This window comes from Artemia franciscana, chromosome 10, assembly GCF_032884065.1.
Source record: "Artemia franciscana chromosome 10, ASM3288406v1, whole genome shotgun sequence".
NCBI classification, from domain to species: domain Eukaryota; kingdom Metazoa; phylum Arthropoda; class Branchiopoda; order Anostraca; family Artemiidae; genus Artemia; species Artemia franciscana.
The window spans coordinates 42,773,210-42,794,645 of record NC_088872.1 but is presented as its reverse complement, the minus strand read 5'-3'; the positions used below and the strand labels follow the sequence as shown (position 1 = coordinate 42,794,645).

Below are 21,436 nucleotides of genomic sequence, written 5' to 3'. Positions count from 1 at the left end.
TTGCTGCTGATAGAGAAAGTAAGAAAAGAAAGCGTTCCGAGGAATCACAAGAACAACAAGAAAACAGGCTTGCAGCTGATAGAGAAAGTAAGAAAAGAAAGCGTGCCGGGGAATCACAAGAACAGCAAGAAAACAGGCTTGCGGCTAAAGAACGCAAAACCGCGCAGTTAGATGAAAATCCACCTGGACAGCGAGAGTCAAAACATATCAAAACTGAAAATGATAGCGATGATGATTGGGTTTGGGATTTTGACTTGGATAAGGTCATCAATGCCTACCAGATTTAAGTTAAAAAAACAAAGGTTCGTCGATATGTACTTCATAGTGACGCTGAAAAATAAAGAAGAAAAAGAAAACTGAAAAAAGAAAAAAGGTAAAAAACTAAAAAAAAAACTAAAAAGAAAAAACACTCAAAGAGAAATTACAGACCGGGACACAAATGACGACCGAGACAGAGGGAATATAAGTGACGACTGGGAACCTCAAAGAGAAATTACAGACTGGGACACCCGGACACAAATCACGACCGGGACACAGGGAATATAAATGACGACCGGGACACAGGGACACAACTACAACAGGGACGCAGGGGGCACAGGCGAGATATATAAATGGCGACCGGGACACAGGGATTGTTCGAATAGAAATTACAGACCGGGACACCGAGACACAAATGACGACCGGGACACCGGGACACAGGGAATATAAATGACAACCGGGACACTCAAAGAGAAATTACAAACTGGGACACCGGGACACAAATGACGACCAGGACACAGGAAATATAAATGACGACCGGGACACAGGGACACATCATTAGAATAATGAAGTATAGATCTGAATACGGATTGTTTTTCCCATGGACAATTATATGTTGCATGTTCAAGAGTCAGTAAACCTGACAATCTATTTATATGCACAGACAATGGGACAGCGAAGAATGTTGTATATTCGCATGTTTTACGTAGTTAAAAACATATATTTATATCTATCTCTATTCACAGGTGGGACACAGGGACACAACTACAATGGCGCGTAACGACTTACGCGCACGGGGGGGCTTGGGGGGCGCGAAGCGTCCCACCAACTAGGTGTTGGGGTGGCGCGAAGCGCCACCCCAACAGCTAGTATATATATATGTATGTATATATACATCTTCAGTTCTAAGCATCAGTACATAATTTATTCAATCGCTATAGCCTCAATGGGGCCCAGGGATACATTATTTACATATACCGTAAGCCTTATTTACATAATCCTATCACGGTCTAGCAACCAGATCCAGTAATGACCTCCCTGGCAACCAGATTTCCTATGGATACAAGCAGTACACCTCATTTGCATATTCACAGGAGTATATAATTTACATAACTGGTTTGCAATATCACTAATAAGCCAACTACTGTTGGCGTAAGAGATCCAGTAATGACATTCCCTGGAAACTAGATTTCCTATGGCTAAAAGCAGTACACCTCATTTACATATTCACAGGAGTATATCATTTACATATCTGGTTTACAATATCACTCATAAGCCAACCACTGTTGCTTGTATCTGTGTTCAATAAATGATTCTGGATTATAAATGTATTTTCGTGGGATTTCAAACGCATTTTATAACACGAACAGAATTTTAATGAAACAAAAAGGGACAAGTCTGCTACCCCTTTTATCTTATGACACGTACTGAGATAAGGCAAACCATCAAACTTCTGTCCCCAATGAATCAATTAATATGATACTTTTTTAGAGTAAACTTATGGCCATCAATGTCCCCCTTCCAGGGGCCACCAACGCCCATCGCCAACGTTTTGCCCCCTTTTTTCTGCTCAGAATTTTTTGAACTTTGAATTTTTCTTGTTTATTTAACTGAATTTTTTCAACTTTTTTTTACTTAGAAATTATTTCAACCTTTTTTTCATGTCTTAAAATGACGTAAAATATACTTATTACAAAAGAAAATCACTTGCAATATTTTTATAATGTAAAATTAAGATGACATAGATATGTCAGTCGTAATTTTTTCTATTAGAAAGATATAGATATGTCAGTCGTGATTTTTTCTATTAGAAAGATAATATTTATAGTGATATTTTTCCATTTTTTGGAAAAATTTTTCAACCTTTCTGAAACTCCTAAAATGAAATCAAATATACTTATAACAAAAGAAATTCACTTGTGATATTTTCAAAGTACAAAATGAAGATGATATACATATTAGTCGTGATTTTTCATATTAGAAAATAATATTTGTAGTGGCATTTTTTCTCCATGCAGCAGCCTCAGTGGTACTTATCGACACTTGTGCCTAGTCATCGAAACTACTTAATTTATCATATGTTTTCGGTCAGTATTCATTGTGTACTAGAAGGATAAACACTTACATCTTACTTTCTAAAGAGAAAAAGGAAGATGAAATATTTCAAGAAACTGTGTATACATGATAGGGTTATCGTAGCATTGAATACCAACAAAGACGAATATTTGAACTACGAAGCAAGTAGTAGTTGTTACAGTATTAGGAACGTATGTGTGCATTGTCATGACAGTGAGAGATTAAATTCCTTTGGAATGTCGAAAAAAACAACATTCTTCATGGTGGATGCGCAAGGGTAATATACGCTCATGGAGAGTGCAAAAATAAAACCAATAGTTAATGACGAGGGATAACTTTTTGCTACTACTGGTGGTAATACGTTATCCCTTGATAAATCCTATCACCATCTTTCGGGTATTAGAATTCAACAGAAGGTAAAAAGAATACAGGCTCTCTACTCTACCAATATCATAAGCCACATCTTGTCTACAAGTCAAAACTGGTATCTATGCGGAAATAATGTGGTAATAGACAATGAAATCGTAAGTAAAATAAAAAAGGCGTGATCAGATAATATCACCATCGAAACTAAAGATAGTTCTATGAATAGCAAATTACATGTGAAAATTAGTGCAATTGATCGTTTACCAGCAGATATTGTCAGTGAATCCAATAATGCATTCTGTAGGTGACACCGCACTAAAACTTTTGTATAGCCGAAATAGATTAATGCTTATTCTACTGATTACGAACTAAGAGAAGAGAATGCCTATACTGTCAAGTGAAAACAGGATGAATTATTTTATGAAACAGATTCCAATGTCCAAAGTTCTTCAATAATATTGATAATGTGTAATATTGTATGTAATATTATTTCAATAGAAATGTTCTTTTGCATTTTGGTGTTATGATTCTTTCATTTTTAGGAATTTTTTTCCAAACAATGGAATAGAATTATTTGTTTTGGATTTTAAGCATCTTTTAACATTATTTTATGGAACCGATTCAAAATTTCCAAGGTTCTTCAATGATATTAATAATGTGTAATAGTGAATATAACATTGTGAATGTTTCAATACAATTTCATTACGTGTCATTATTTCAATAAGATTATGCCTTTGTATTATGTTCTTATGTTTCCTTTCATTTTTAGGACACTCTTATTTTTTAATTTTTCGGGACTATAGAATAGGTAAGTCTGAGAAATGTAAATGCGATTTTCCAAAACTGGAGACACATCAACATAATTTTCCAAAAGTAGAAGAGATGCGAATTGTATTTTTTTCAAAAACAAAAACGTGTGAATTGAATTATTTTTTTAAGAGTCAGAGAAACATGAAAGGGATTTTCAAAAGCTGTAGACATATCAACATAATTTTTAACAGTTGGAGAGATGGAAACTTAATTTTTTCATAAAAGTGAAACGAATGAACAGGTTTCAATTTTTTTCAAGAGTTAGAGGCAGAAAAATAGAATTATCAGGTTTGTTTTTCCAGTGTCAAAGAAAAGTGAACGACGTTTTTCCAAATAAAGAAACATGCGAACTAAACTTTTTCTTCAAAAAGCTGAAAAAAACAGAATTTCTTCAGAACAATCAAAAGTCAAAGAGATGTGAATGGAATTGTGATCAGAAGATAGGAATGCGTCAACAAGATTCTTTAACGATCGGATACACGTAAATAAGAATTTTCTTCAGTCAGAAACGTGGGAACCAGGTTCTTTTTTAGTTAGAAGCATATGAATTGAGGTTTTCAAAAGTCAGAGGCAGGTGAAAATCAGATACATAAACTGGCTTTTCAAGATCTTTGTTTTACCAAAGTCAGAAGAACAAGAACAGGAATTTTTTAAAGTCACAAACGCATGAACCAGATTTAATTGTTTTTCAAAAAGTTGAAAAAACACAAACGGAATTTCTACAGGGACTCTTATTTTTAATTTTTCAAAACAATGGATCAGTAGTCAAAGACAGAGAAAATTTTCTATTATAATTGAAAAAAGGCAGGGTAGAACCTCAACAGGTTGACTCTAGTTCAGCATTGTGGAGTGACATACATGAGAGGAAAATTTTCAAGTATAGTTGAAAATTTTCAAGTAAACTACTGTCAATCAGCGTGTGTACCCCGGGGAGATCCTCCAACAAGGTTGACGTGAAATCCCCAGTTTTTATCGGCGTTGTCAAAAACATTCTGACTACATATGATGCCGATAAGGTGACAAACAGCGTTTCAGGTTGCGAATGGGCAGAGCAGTGTGGTGGAATTCAACCTATAAGTTGTACTTTTCTTCCCGCTATTAGGTAGGTCTAGCCATGAAAAGTCCGCCAAAACTAGAGTTTGAACGTTTTCCGATTGAAGAATTTGTGTACCTTCCAAACCGATGCTATAACTGCCAGAAATTCGGTCACGTTTCAGCGGTGTGTTTCGCTCCCCAGGTTTGTCCCCGTTGCGATGTCCTAGGCCATACGTCAAATGCTACTTCCCCCTGCAAGAATCCAACTGGCTGTGCAGCATGTAAATCGACAAAACATACCTGTCAGTTATTCCAATGTCCTGAGATGAAAAAGCAAATTGGAAAGCAAAAACGCTCCGATGAATGAACAGTCTGCAAGTACTAAGATCGAATCGTGGAACATGAACGGGGGTATGTCTCACAGAATCCCCTTAATTGAAGCATCATGTCGGCGAGACAATATTCTATGCATCCAAGAACATCTGCTGACAAGTGATAGTCTCAGCCTGCTCAGGTTTTCAGACGATCATACATTTCATTTTGTCTCAGCAAAGTATCGTTAACGTGGAAGACCCTCTGGTGGACTAGCGATGGTATGTAGCTCTGCAGTTGATTCCGATAGTCTTCATACAGCTGAAAACTTTATGGTTATAAGAGCTGGGAATCTTGTGATCGTCAACGTCTACCTCCCCAGAAACTACAGCGACGAAGAATCAGATAACCGATTTCCAAAGGCAGTGCATGCTCCTGCAAATTGCCTCAAGGCCATTGTGTTGTCCAAACTGGAATGCGTTATAATCGGAGACTACAACTTTGATCTAGCCGACGATTCGTCTCCTCGGTCCCAGTTGATCCTAAGTAAACTGGAAAATCGATATCGTGTGCTTCCAAAAGACAATGATTTTACTTTCGTACACACTAGTGGTTCAGTCTCAAATATAGACCATGTCGCATGCACATTAAACGTGAGTGGCACAGTTAGCATGCTAATGGGAAGTAACTCCACCGACAATATCCCCATTGAAGCATGTGTTAATGTGTGTATTCCTAAGGAAAAAAGTTCTTTACAGTGGTACGAAATAAAGGATTGGTTAAAGGCCGACTTCCCTCTTTATCAGACAGTTCTCGACAAGACGTTGCGGAAGATCAATGTACAATATAATCTCTTACAAGCCAACGTGCAAAGGAATATCCAAGAAACTAAAATACAGGTCAATAGCTTTTGTGCTTGAATCACCCATGCACTACTAACCACAGAAAAGGCTGCTATTCCCGTTAGGAAAATTCGTAAACATACTAAAATCCTTGGGTTCTCAAAGAATCGAGAACTAGTGAAAGCGTGTCAAGATGCTAAATTTTGGTTCTCAGTATGGAGGGAAGGCGGTCGCCCAAAATCCAATGTGTTGAATTGTCTCCGTGTACGCACAAAACATAAATTTGAGAAAGACCTCAAGCAGCATCGTACAAATGTGAAACATGAATATACAGAGAGAATAATCAACGATCCAAGTCGCGTATGGAAAGATCGCGTGGAAGACCGCCAAGAAACGCCTAAGTCCATGCCTTGTGACCCAAACGACTGGCAAGCCTACTTTACGAGCGAATTTAGTGCCCCAGATTCCAGTGTAGCAAGGCCATATATCGAGCAACTTGAATCTGTGCTATCGAATTCGAATCTTCCGGACTTCAGATGTAACTGCAAATGTATTTAAGTTGAAAAAGAAAAAATCGCGCGGAGTTGACGGTTTGTGTGCACTTCACCTTGTGATGGTACTCGTCTTTTGTATGAAATGTTAACATTATTGTACCAGATCATATTCGTAGTCGGTATTATCCCGATGTTTTCTGTAGAGGACAACTTACGCCCATCCTGAAAAAAGGAAACCCAGCTAACATATGCTCCTCCTATCGCCCAATTACTGTGTCACCAGTTTTATGTAAGCTTTTTGAAATGCTTATATTGCCGAATGTTAGAAACTATAGCCAAATGCTAAACTACCAGTTTGGCTTTACGGTAGGTCTTGGTTGCGCTGATGCTCTGTTCGCCCTTGCTGCTATTTTGTCTGATTCTGAGGCAACGGGTGACCCATTAGTTATTGGTTCTTTTGATATAAGCCGGGTGTTTGACTCGTCGGTGCATGCGCAGATCCTTTTAGAAGCGTATAAACAAGGGCTAAATCTGTGTATTGTCAGAGTTGTGTATTATATGTACAATAACCTTAGCGCGCAAATTAAAATACCCTCAAGTCCGGCTGAATCCGTTGTTGCACCGGTTCGTAAAGGGGTCAGGCAAGGCTCAGTTGTGTCTGCGAATTTGTATAACAATAGTGTTCAGCCGGCACAAGCCCAGGTAGCTACGTCTTGTGTTTCAAAAGGGATCGATGTTTCGTTGATGACGTATGCTGACGACCTATTTAATTTGAACAGGCCTGCCGATCGACTATCGAAGAATTTTGATGTTTTGAGTAGGGAATATAATAAAATAGGTTTATCATTTAATGTGTCTAAATCGGCCGTACTGTTCTTCAACGCGGGGTATTATGAGAAAGAAATTCCTTTAGGTGTATCAGCTGTTAAGCCCTACCTTGGTTTACCAATCGGTCGAAGCCTCTACTCGACAGGAACGTTGCTTGTACGACACGTAGAGGCGAAAATCCGGATTGCTTACGGATCAATCATTGGTAACAGACATCGATTCTGCCGCAGATTTCTTTTGTCGCTGTATAATGCCATTGCCCTCTCACATGTTCTGTATATAGCACCTTTTTGGAATTATTTGTCGTCGCCCAGTGTACAAAAGTAAGAGTTCTGTTTTTTCACGAAGTTCCTTCTGGGACTTCCTCCGTGGACGAGGAACTCGTATATCATGCGTAATTACGGAGTGTCCGATCCAACATTTTGCATTAACCGGGTCGTAGAGAATTTCCTGGAAAAGGCTAAGGGAAGGACGAACCCGTGGCTAGCTATCATGTGTCAGTAGCTTTGTTAGTGTACATAGTGTGTGTTTACTTATGGTTATGTTCGTAGTGTGATTTTCTTTTCTTTTTCCATTCGTACTCCGATGTAATTCCAGTGAATTTTTGGGTAATAAAAGTACTTACTCACTTACTTATTATTGTTGGATGCTTATGGGTCGTGGTCCAAACGCATTTGTCCAATTTATTGACACACTAATTGTAACAAAACGTTATTGTGGATTTTCGATCACGGTAATTTTTTAGTCTGTTTTTTTCATGAGAACAACAAATAAGTCGACAATTTAGAAAGTTCTGTCCAAATAGACTTTATTGATTAGAAGTGTGAATTCACTCGATTACTCCTCATCTTTCTCTAGAACTAGAAAAGAACACTCCCATTGTCGATCATAAGTCAGTTTCTTTTTGGCAGTGAAAGAGTCAACAGTGAAGAAAATGTTCTATATAAGTCCACTATGCAGGTATTAATTTGGCAGCTGGTCATCCTGTAAGAATTGTACAATTGTTTACGAGTATAATTAAAAGTGTAGATTATGCAATGCAGGTAAATTGCATAGAGGATATGCAGTACAAATTAAAGACTGTAATTCCTGTGTTGAAGAGATCTATGGCTGTCACACTAGAGGGTTCTTATGCTCTAATTGTCACTATAATAAATGAGACCAGTGGGAGATTACCTACCCTGGTACGACTGGAAAGAACCCTAAACGAGATTTTAGTTTACTTCTAAGAGACTGGCATCATCGTGGTTTTAAACTGTTTTGGGAGGAAGAATCATATCTACTTCTCAACTAATGACATAACAAGAGAATCTGGTTTCTACGTCATTGCTGTGAAGACAATGGCTAGTAGGATTATAGGCCTACTGATTTTTATTTGGCTGTTACAGAAAGTGATTTACCATTTGAAAGCACCGTATGTGATATTCCTTCAAATCAACAAATTGAAACACGTGAACTTTACAATATGAATGAAGTTACATTGTACGGTAGGAATGTGACCCTGATTTTGTACATCAAGATCAATACATATTGAATTCAGATGATCTCTGGCCACTAGTTGTTCTTAACCACTACCTATACGTAGAAGAAGAAATCTAAAGAGAATAAAAAAGCCGTATTTAAGCATATTCATTTTTATTAATAAACAAATATGCAAAAATTCCTAGAACATTTTATTTGTAGGGCACTGAAATCAATAGTATTCTCCACAGGAACCTCATAGCCTGTTGCAACATCAAGTATTGCCAAGGTGAGAGAGATCATACATCGGGTGCAGTAGTAAGTACCCTTCGCAAAATGAAATCGGATGGGGCAAGAGTTAATTTTATGTCCGGTTTAATATTCGGTGGTAGCCATTATGGTATATTAAATATCTCATGATTTATTTTCCCAACTAAATGTAATTCATTAGTTGTCGCCTCTTTAAGTGTATTTGTAGAGTCAGTGTCTGTCTTACATTCACATCCATTGACTGAACACCTCAATTCCTTATGTGAATTTTATGTCATCAATATGAACTGTATGTAGCTCTTAAAATTTGAGAAATTGTTGTAGGCACTGATTTGTCTAAATAAATTATTCAACACACAATTTTCATAGGATACTTCATCAGTAGGACTTGGGATTTCATTGTCAAATTTCCTGACTGCCACATATAAATCTATAAATATGGAAAACAAGTCCACGATTATCTTCATTGGAATAAACTTGAAACTAGATGTTTTCAGAGAGCGGTTGTTGTGGGTGGAATTGTTCATAATAGCCGCGTTTTACACTCTCATCAACATTTTCTGCATTGAAAAGATTTAAAAATGAAATAATTCACGGATGGGATTCCCTGTGTGGTAGATCGATATGCCAGTTTCGTCTAGGAAAAGAAATCCTTTTTGATCTAACAATTTTCTTTCTTGGTTTCTTCTTCTATGACAAGAGTGATGTTATTCGTTTCTGACCTGATTAGAGACTGATGAGTCTTGCAGTGTTCCTAGACCTTTCTTTTCCAATTTGTCGAGATTTCAATCGCTCGCCAAGGCTTCATAAGCCGGACATAAGATTTTCCAAGAACCTTTTCAAAATCCTTGCCAGAGCCCCAATCGTGTAGTCTAGAGGATGCAAAATCCGCTGTAGCAGCTACAATATATTTGTTTAGCCAGGGTTAGTGCAGAGCGAAACAACTTAGCAAACCAACTGCCAAGACCATAGCCCGACATTGATGAACAGCCTTTGTAATAGTCCATTCCATGACCCATTTGTCTTGGACCAAGAATAGCAACATAGTAATCACTATTAGGACAAATGAATTCAATTTTTCTATTAGACATCTCGTTGTTGAATGGGTCAAAAATAACATATAATCACAGCCAAAGCTTTTGTTATTGCTAAAGGATCACCTAATTCAGTTCTTAATGTTAACTGGGAGAGTTCCAAATAAGAAGTGCTTACAGGGATATATTGAAGATGCTTTATATTGTAATGATGAATGTGATCTTGACTGATTTTTCGTTCAAGAGCACGTAGGAGAGGGATGTTGCTAATACCAACTCTTGATGTTTCAAGGAATGAAGCTTAAAGAAATATACAACTGTCTGAGGAGAAGCCAAATGGATAAACGGCGAAAATGAAACGATCCATGCTATAGGTGTTTCCAACACATTTACCATGGATTATGCTTTATTTAAAACCAAGAACATCTCTCAGATTATCATTAAGAATAACTTTCTCATTGTCAATGATTGAACTAAGGTAGGTCTTGCGCTTCTCCATTGAATTGTTAAATTGAAAGGTACTATTTTTACGAGCGGGGATTCTTCTTTTAATAGCATGACACAAATCATTCATGCTAGAACATTCTTTGTATGGTAATATTATGAGGGATATTCACCCGAGTTAAGTGATTCTATCCATTATTTGGTAAGGAATGGCCTATCATGTGGTCTAACTTTTATGTCAGAAATGCTTTCAGGAAAGAATTAGTCTAAATTCAGCGTGAAGAGCAGGGCAATTGAGGCCCACTTCATCAGTGAGATGATTTCAGTTCGTTTAAAATTTTTTCTTCGCTCTTTATTTTCATTTAAATTTCTTTAGGGAAAAACAGGATTGAAAAAAGGGTCTGTTTTGTAGAAAATCCCCATCCAAACCACGAAAGTCTTACGATCTTAACGATTCGTCTAACATTTTCAGTAGGAAAAGCTTATTCTGTGTTTTCTGAGTGTGTACCCTCTCCCTTATATTGTCGTGTCCTCTTTAAAAGTTTCACACACACAAATTTCAACACTAAAAAAAAAAGAAAAAGAAAAAATGAATATCAAAGATTTTGAAAAAGATTTTCAGTCAAGCAATACAAGTTTAGAAAATATCACAAGGAGATTATATTGCTTTCAAAACTATTAACTTGAGGAAATATTTATTTTCAGACAACATATACAAATAAAAAAACATCATTCGAAAAGAAAAAAACAATGCCCCCCTCAAATCACGAATTTCTTACGACTTGTCCTATGTTTTTCGTATAAAACTATGTAACTATGTATTTCGCGCGTTTTCGAGTGTGCTTTCCTCTTGTATGTCAGGCCACTCCCTAAAATAAGTTTCGACTTGTGTGCCAGGACTAAGCATCCTTTTTTATGAATCAATTATTAAGAATCATTACTGAATCATTATTGAATTATGAATCATTTATTATGAATCAAACATTTTTTCAAATACAAAAATTTAGCCCCAGCCACCCTCTTCCCCCAAGAAAAATGGAACATCAGCTTCACATACAAATTTAGACCCTAGAAAAAAATTAATACACGTTGAAAGATTTGCAGATTGGAGACCTAATGTATATTTAGAGACCTATGCAAGTATATATTTCTTATAAAACTATTAAATTACTAGAATATTTATTTTACCTGCATGCCTAAATAAACCGTTAACATTGATAAAAAAATGAGAATGGAAAAATGAGTTAGAAAAATTTTCCAACATTTTTTGTACAAAAGTACTTATTTTTTGCGTCTTATTGAAATTTCCCCTCCCCCCTTAAATATTTAGCCCCACCATAAGATAAATTTTTAAGTGCATACCTAGACTGGGCATTTTTTTGAATGAGTTAATTAGACATTTTCCGAATCAAAATACAAATTATTGAACTTTCAACAATAGGAGAATCAATCAACATGCTCGTGTGCTTCTTGATGTCTTCGCCTGAGGAAAAGATCAAAGAATCTTCGACTGTATCCAGTTGTAACAGCTACGCAAATAAGGGCAAATAAAATAAAAGACCATGCAAGCAAAAGCATATAGTCCCTTTCTGCTTCAACAATTGGAGTCAAAGGCCCAATGTAGTCCTTGTATGTCACATCAAGTTGGCAAACTGGCTCCAGTCCTGCGAATATAAATTTTTATTTGACCTCGAAGAAATCAACTTCAATGTAAACGGTCAGTTTAAATCAATAATAGCAACTTTGAAAAAAAAGGAATAGTGATTGAAATTTTATCAACCAAAAGACAATAGTTTTAGGAAAGGCAGAGAAATACGAGGATTTTTTTCTTTATACAAATTTCAAAAAAGAAAAAAAGTTTGAAGACTTGGACAATGAAAGCAATAACACACTATGTAAGGTCTCTTCCGTAGTATGTATACACGCAGAGAGGACATTCGTATTCCATCTTAACGATAATTCAAAGTGCTAATCCCAGCCAATTGGACAATTTCAATTTTAATTTTTTGGCTAAAGTATCAAAATCTTCCTGGACGACGCTATACGAGTACATAACTGATATATTTTCATGATAATTATTAGGCATTAAGTTAGAATTTGAATTCCCAAATCGACGAAAATCTGAAATCAGTTGATCGGGTTATGAAAGGAGTCAACAGTTCAAATGTGTAAGGTCTATGTTGGAAGAGCCTTGAAAACCAAAAATGGTCGTAAGAACAATGGCAGAGCGTAGATGTCAGAGCATAGCAGATGGTGAAATGAACTGAATGATTTGCTGTTAAATTGATTTCGCTTATTAATTTGATTAGATTAACCATAATTATATTATGAATCAAATTACTGCATTGTATTCATTTAGGTTATTATTATTACTGATTACTAATTAACCATTAGGATTTATTAAACGATTAGTCAAGATTTCATCAAGGAAAGTAAATTTCCCAATTAAGCTGGATCCGAATACACAGAATTTATTAATTGCAGTCTGCTATACAAGTTAATTCCATGCCCCTCACCGTAATTTTACGGAATCATGAAAATTCAAAACAAATAAAAGATTATTTCGTTGAAACCATTTCATTTTAGCTTTTAAAAAAAGTAGGAGCTTAGCAACAATCAGAAAGCTTCCTTGAGAAAACCTCATTTGTCTTTAATTTTAGAATCTAAGGCACAATAAAAAGTGTACATTCTGTATTTTGAGTACTACTACTACTAACATCTCATTACGGTACCAAGCTACCTGAGGCCAGCCCAGCTACGCATGCTCCTCCTCTATCCCAATCTAACAAATAAGTTTTCAAAGGGGTAAGTCCATTTATTTAGACAGTGAAAAAAAAAAAAAAAAAAAACAGGTACAAAAGTACAGATATTTCTATCACATATACAGCGACCGTCATCGGTAGTATTACAGAGAGGGATTTTCTGTAGGAGGAAGAAATTTTCCATGGAGAGGGAGCCGGATTTCCCAGCATTATCTAAAAACGATCAGAAGTTGAACCAAAACAGGGTTTTTTTTAATTGAAAGCAAGGAGCAACCAAAACTTAAAACGGACAGTAATTATTACGTATAAGAAGAGTTTGCCCTCTCCTCAATACCTCACTCTTTACGCTAAAACGTTCTTTTTAGAAATTTTAAAAAAGATTCTTATTCTAATTAAACGACCCTTGAGTTTCGGGAGTCGCTTTCAAAGAATTGGGACAAAAAGTCGAATTTTAGCGTAAAGAGCAAGGTATTGAAGAGGGGACAACTCCCTTCGTATACATAATAATTTCTGTTCGTTTTAAGTTTTGATGTTGCTCCTTACTTTCATTTGAAAAAATCTTACTTTTTCAAATTTAATATTCGTATATAGCACTAACCCCTTTAATGTAATTATCTGATACAATACAAGGATAGCATGTAAGGATAGCGCCTTCGCTAAAGCACTTCTATCGCCTGAACCAAACGCTTACCCATATTCTTACTGAGGACCAAAGGGGTCTGTCGACTCAGGAACTTCTCAATTATTAATCTAAGAGAGTTTGGTCGACGGCACTTCTTCTTTTTCTAAAAACACACCGTTCTTTCCTTAAAAATGTATCTACATAATCTTTCAGCTTAAAAAGTGTTATCATACTAAATGATTTGTATCCTAGAGAAACCAAGCTAATGCCTTTATTCCCTTCCACAACGTCAACAACTCTTTCATTCTTTTCTATATCAGTTTTGTAACTTTATCAAGATTTAGCACATTCTGAATTACTCTTTAACTCTTTCCTTATCCCTATTGTGACCCCGTTCCTATTTCGAACTCGGAAAAGTCCAGATTGACTATTTTCTCTCAATTTTCTAACATGCCAATACAATATTTTACTATTATACCGTCTGACTGCATCTTCCAGATCTTCAGCAATCTTATCCATGGTTTCCACCACTGAATTTTTAAAATCTTACGGTACGGTTTGTAATTGTAGCGTATCATAAATCTTTTGAATGTTTTTTTTTTTTTTTCTAATTTACTTAGTTTTTCCAGAGATGAAAAGGAGTCAAACAAGTAAACAAAATAAATCCATTTGCCAAATAAAGACATGATGAGCATAACCAGACCCTGACCAGTTATAAAAAAAAAAGAATATTTCTCATTTCAGTAAGACACCCAATTTATCTGCTTGACGTGCAGTTAACCAACGGTAATTCAGATCACTTTATCCGACACGTTTTGTGTAACTCATATTTACGGACCGGCCTCTTACAGAGGTGGTTTTAGAGGAAGCACAGAGGGGGTACTTGTCCCATGCGCATAAATTTTAGAGGCAAAAGATTTCAAAAAGATAATCTAACGATTATATTCGTTTTGTAATTTTTGGAATTTTATTCTTATTAAAATAAAGTAGAGGGTGAAAGTTAATATATGGAAATAATCAATTTTTTTAGTAAAAATAAATCGAAAATCAAAGAGAATGAAACAATAATAATTAACTAATTAAAAAAATAAAAATAGTTAAAGAATTATTAATTATTAAATTATTAATTGATTAATAAACTGGAAATATTTGTTAAGAAATGAAAAGTATGTTAAAATTTGACCTGCAAATTTCGTGGGAGACAGGGAAAGGGGGCGCTAGTCAAGATTTTGCCTGGCGCGCAAGAGAGGTCAGAACCACCACCAGCCTCTTAGAAAACTGGTTTAAACCATTCTCGTTAAGGTTTTCGGTTCTCATATTTATAAAAACTTTTTTCTACATGTGTTAGAATATATCTTCTTTGTCCCCTTCCAAAAAAAGCTAGAAATTGGTACTGTCGATTCTATAGGAAGAAAATATCCCTATACTCGACTCAACATAATACCCTTTAAACTAGCGTAGCCGAGTTTTGGGTTAGTTCAAGAACAGATTTCCATGCAGGCTACTCGTATTAAGCGTTAATCTTAAGATACTTGTGCCACAAACATTATCATCCATTACCCATTCCTTTTCGCAATTTTTTTTTATTCACATTATACACATCATTAATATCGTCGGTTCGAGGACTGCCATCACTATCATTACTATTCCTATTATTATCATCATTAAAATCACCATCCAATTATTTATTCACTTGTAACACTTGTTTTATTCTTATTGTTGTTACCGTTTTTACAATTCTCATTGTTAATGTTGATGGATTTCCCTTGTTTTATGTAGATAAAAATAAACTGTGGTGATTTCAAGCCTGCTCATGGGCTGATGTACCATGATATCCTTATTAAAAAGGTTTTGTTTAAACTTATAGAGATTTAAATTGAACGACAACCCTGAGGAGAGGGCTTTAGCCGTGCCTGTCCAAGGTATTTTCTCTCGAGGAGTGGCGACCCTTTAGAAAAATATATTCAAGAAGCTGACACGGCTTTGAGCTGTATTGGTTTCAGGTGGATTTGTGCTACGAAGCGTTGTTAGTAGAGGTGCTTTTTAAAGAATGAACATTTTTATTACGGCTCCTTTGCAATAGGTTAAATTGCATGGTGACGCCGAACAGCATCGTGGGAGGATCCTCTGGACAACCGTGGCAAGGCGTAAGATCAAGATGTATGAACAGCGGCACCTGCAAAGTGCCGCTGTTCATACACGGGATACCCGTACCTTGCATTCAACTCTATTCCCAATTTAGGAGTGATATCCATCGAGGACATTAAAGCCTAGTACATGACACATCATTTGCACTAGAAGACTGCAAAGAGGGAGGCTTTGAATATGTTAGGATGGAAGAGGAGTGTGCGTAGCTGCGTTGGCCTCAGAGGGCTTAGGGATGCGGTAAGCTGTTAGTAGTATCCTTTGAACCCCTTAGATCAAAACGCTAGACTAATTGCATACAACAAGCTAATAAGTGGATATCACATTACTAAAGTAATCCTACTTAAAACGAACAGAAATTACTACGTGTATGAAAGAGGCTGTTCCCTTCTCAACGCCCCACTCTTTACGCTAAAGTTTTTTACTGTTTAAAAAAGTAAAATTGAGAGAAAGAGTCAAACTTTAGCGTAAAGAGCGGGGCGTTGAGAAGGGAACAGCCGATTTCATACACGTAGTAATTTCTGTTCGATTTAAGTTTTAATGTCGCTCCTTACTTTCAGCTAAAAAAACTTGGTTTTTTTATTATTTAATTTCTGAACGTTTTTGAATTAATGCATGTTAGATTTTGGCTCTCCGCACATAAATTATTAAAATGTAATTTACATATTAATTCTTTTTTTGTTTAAATGGCTTTCTCTTAGTTTTGATCAGACGATTTTGAGAAAAGAGGGGTGGGGGAGGAGGCCTAGTTACCCTCCAATTTTTCGGTTACTTAAAAAGGCCCCTAGAACTTTTAATTTTTAACGAAGGTTTTTATTAGTAAAAAATATACGTAACTTAAGAATTAACCTACGTAACGAACTTCTATATTCTTATATTTTTATTATGTATATGAGGGGCTTTGTCCCCTTATTAATACCTCGCTCTGTACGCTAAAGCTTAAATTTTGTCCCAATTCTTTAAGAATGACCCCTGAATCAGAAAGGCCGTAGAATACATAGTTCAAATTACTAAAAATACTTTAGCATAAAGAGCGAGGTATTTAGGAGGAGAAGAACCCCTCATATGCGTAATAATCTCTGTTCGTTTTAAGTTGTAATGCTGCTCTTTACTTTCAGTTGAAAACACTTTTTCATGTTCTATTTTGTCATTATTTTTTTTTTATAATAATGCTAGATAATCCTACAATCCCTTCATTGAATTTCTCTTCCCCTTTGACATATTCATCCAAGGAATGATCCTCCCACATAGCCCGCTCCCCTCAACCCCCCCCAACCAAAAAATCACCCTGAATACGTCTGTACACTTCCCAATAACCATTACTGTATGTAAAAACTGGTCAAAGTTTGTAACTTGCAGCCCCTCCCCCCGGGACTGTGGGGGAGTAAGTCATTCCCAAAGACATAGTTCTTATGGTTTTCGACTCTGCGGAACAAAATGGCTATCTCAAAATTTTGATCCATTGACTTTGGGAAAAATGAGCGTGGGAGGAGGCATAGCTGCCCTCCATTTTTTTGGTCACTTAAAAAGGGTACTAGAACTTTTCATTTCCGTTAGAATAAGCCCTCTTGCGATATTATAGGACCACTTGGTCGATACGATGACCCCTGGGAAAAAAAAACCAAAAAAACAAATAAACACGCACCCGTGATTGGTCTTCTGGCAAAAAAATACGAAGTTCCACATTTTTGTAGATAGGAGCTTGAAACTTGTGTAACAGGGTTCTCTGATACGCTGAATGCGCTGGTGTGATTTTCGCTAAGTTCATAATTAATAATAAAAAATAAAAAATAAAAAAATAAATAATAAAAATAATAAAAAAATTAATTAATAATAAAATAAAAGTCATAATTCTATGACTTTTAGGGGGTGTTTCCCCCTATTTTCCAAAATGAGGCAAATTTTCTCAGGCTCTTAACTTTTGATGACAAAGAATAGATTTGATGAAACTTATATATTTAAAATCAGCATAAAAATCCTATTCTTCCGATGTATCTTTTAGTATCAAAATTCCATTTTTTAGGGTTTCGTTTACTATTGAGCCGGGTCGCTCCTTACCACGTTACCACGAACTGTTTGATTAAATAGAAAAACAAGTTTAATTCAAAACGTTCAGAAATGAAATGATTCAAAAATGTTCAGAAATGATATAAAAAAAACAAGTTTTTTCGACTGAAACTAAGAATCATCATTAGAACTTAAAACGAACAGAAATTAATACATAGCCTATATGAGAGTGTTTCAGAATTGTATATAAATAATACAATTTCACTTGTTGATAGATAGTTCATCATTCGTCCATTTATCCTAGTGCAGAAGCAGGCAGAACTAAGGTAGATAGTCATGATATAAGGATCATTTGAATATTGAATTAGATAATAATTAGAACAATGAGCTTTTTTAAAAGTTCTAAAAAAACACTGTAGCGTAAAGAACGCGGTATTGAAGAGGAGGCAAACAACTCAAATAAGCAATAGTTTCTGGTCGTTTTAAGTTTTAATGCTGCTCCTTATTTCCAGTTGAAAAAAACTTGCTTAAGAAAAAATTAATTTCTGGTCGGTTTTTAAAATAATAATGCCAAGAAATTCAGCTCCCCTCCATGGAAAATTAACCTCCCCACTTGTTCCTGTTTTTCTTTTGAGATTCTTTACTTGTCTGTAATTAACAGAAGAAAGAAAAAAGGAATCACCGAAATAAATATCGTTTTGCACTTCACGTAGGATGTCAAGTCATTTAAAACTTCAACTCGTATTTTCTCTGATATTGTCCCCTAGGAAAGAAGTTCATAGCAACAACAGCATATAGGTTTAAGTCTACAATTGCAATTTAAACAACAAAATAGAGTCAAGAAGCAAAGACGAAACAGGTTTTCTAACAGATCTAATGATTCCTAGAAATTGCATTATAATTCAAGTTTCCCCGGATGTTCCACTTTCGTGCTAAGTTTCTCTCATTTTTTTTATAAATTGGTTAACAGCTTTTAGCAGGAACAAAACCTGAGCCTATTATATAGTATGTAACGGTCTTTATTTCAGAAAAATAAAATTTAGAAGTGTGATTGAGTTAGTTGAAGCCAGAAAATGAATAGTGTTCAATACTGAAAACAACGAAAAGAACACCAAAAAAACGGAAGTCAGACTTCTGGCTGCGATGATACAAAACTGCAGCTTTCAGTAACTAAACTTAGAATTTTTTTCACCTTAAGATTTGTGCCCCACCCCCTAAAATCATTATGCTCAATCAATTGGTACTATCTTTTTACTAGTGGCTTATTGGGTTTTCTGAATATTGAGAGGTTTTTGCTTGTAGGATGTCTAAGAAAGTGAAGCTTTTGATACCACATGTCTTTGGCCATATCTTGAAGTAGCGCTTCAGCCTCTTCAAATTAACCGTTTATCAACCGTTAATAACGGTTACTAATATCATCATTATGAACGGTTGAGCAACATGCAAGTAGTTAACTGTCCTGTCAAAATCGTGCCCTATAGTTTAATTAAGCATCTAGAACTTATTCTTAAGCTTGTCTGGGGGTTTTTAACAGGTCAAACCTACTAGTAACTTACATGTTTATCATCTGATTGATCGATTGGAAACAACTTTAGAATAAAAAAAATATTCATTTTTCATGTAAGATTTAAACATTTGAAGATAATCAGCGGTTTTCAGTTAAAATTCTGAAGTTGTTACCACAGCACCCATGAAGGTGGTGACAGATGTCAGTCTCGCAGGGTTATGTTCTTTTCAAAGTTTCGGTTAAGTAAAATCTTATTCTTATTCAGTTTTTTTTAGCTCCCCAACAATTGGTATTAAACATTCCCTATTAGGTGTTTTAGTTTTATGTTTGGTTAGTTTATGTGTTTGTTTTACGTGTTATGTGTTTTAGGTGTTAATATTAGGTGTTTAGCCTTTCTTAGGTTCTACACTGGCTTACGTTATCAATATGTAACCTATGTTGTTTTTACTGTGTTAATGTTTTAACTTTAGACCGGATTAAAAACAGCCTTTTGGGGAGGTTCCTTTTCATTTTCCCAGTAGGATTGAAATACGAATATATATGGTGAGGAGGAACAGCCAGTCAAAATTCAGGACTTATCCCCTGACGCCTCCATAAGGGAGACACTCCCCCCCCAAAAAAAAAAAAAAAATTAAACGTCCCTGAAACTCACCAAAAGACCAATAAGTGTCCAAAAAAACGACAAACATCACCTAATTATTGTTATTTTTTATATAAGTATATATTGTAAAACAGACATTTTCAAGATAAACAAGACACCCTAATTTTGCATACACATCTTTTTTTTAAACTTGTTCAATGTTGGGAGATAACTGGTTATTTTACTGGACTTTCCAGTGCTAAATTTCAAAATAGACGGTATCTCTAGTTTCTTTTTATTGGTTTTACCCTTATATATTGGCTTTTAGACAATTGGCTGACAGAAACGAAGCTAACCGGATAATAGTCAGTTAAAAATATTTAATGGAACGGACACTTAGCCGAACAAATATTAAGCCAAGCGGAAACTTGGCCAAACGGTCGTCTATTCTGAGAGGTGTATGACTGAATAGAAACTGACAACAGAAATCAGATTTCTAAATTAGGATACGGATCCTATATTTTTTTATGCATAATGCATATACTTCCTTTTTATTTAAATGGACTGTAAAGAAGACTGGCTAAAAGCAGTTCAAACGCCATGTCACATTTTTTTTTGTCCGAATAAGGTGTATTCCTCTAAACGAAGCCGACTGAAATGATTGGGTCAATCAATTTGAAGTGAATATGATATGATATGAATTCGATATGAGAGTGAATATGACATTAGGTTCTCAAAAAATTTTGAAGTTTATAGCCTTCCAAAAAAAATTAGGATGACTTTTTTCCTCATTACAATCTCCGCGGCTCCATCAACAGTGATAATATATTGCTAGTCCCAGTAACTCTTCATTTTAGTTTTTTTTACCTTTGATTTATTTTTTGCACCTTTGCTAGAATGTTTCAATCAAGAGATTTTCAGGTAATACGTCTGTTGGTAGGCAATTATAGATGAGATAGATCGTCAGGCATGGCTTATTTTTAGGAATTCTTGAAGGGTTGTCACTGATCAACGTATTCCTGCCGGGCTGTGTCTTGACGAGCTGCCCTTACAGGCTTTGCTCTTTCAGGAACGAGGTTCGATAGCTCCTTTGATTGGGGAAATGTATGCCAAAAGCAGTTCGTGGTAACAAACTTTAAGTAAGGAGCGACGCGGCTCAATACCAACCAAAACTCTAGAAGCAAATTTTGCTATCAATAGCTGAATAAAAAGAATCAGCTTATTATGCTCCTTCCAAGTTGAACTCTGTTGAGCCTTTCTATCAAAGTAGACGGATTGTGCTCCTTTCAATGCTTCAGAGGGTACAACAAGTTAATTAAGTGTCCTTTACCATGAACAAGCAGATCCCAGTAACATAAAGTTTAGAATACATTTCGATCAATTTCTCTAAAAAGTTGTCATTTCTAAGCAACATAACTAACATTCTGCTATTTTTAAGCAACATAACAAAGCAACATATTCCTAAGCAACAAAGATTGAATTAACTTTAAAGTCATTGCAATACTTTTCCAAGACCTTAGGACAGTGAAAAGGGAATTTACTAACTCTTCAAGCTTCAATAGTACGAGTAAAACATAAATGAA

The 21,436-nt window shown here is 35.6% G+C and overlaps 1 protein-coding gene across 1 annotated transcript in view; it reads right to left on the bottom strand.

The window, feature by feature from the left end:
• Positions 1-10,908: 10,908 nt before the first annotated feature.
• LOC136032475 (thioredoxin domain-containing protein 15-like) overlaps positions 10,909-21,436 on the bottom strand; it is a 48,653-nt gene continuing 38,125 nt past the window's right edge. Inside the window, exon 6 of the mRNA XM_065712788.1 lies at positions 10,909-11,894. Coding sequence (XP_065568860.1) covers positions 11,677-11,894 — 218 coding nt within the window. The 3' untranslated portion in view covers positions 10,909-11,676. The remainder of the gene's footprint in view (positions 11,895-21,436) is intronic.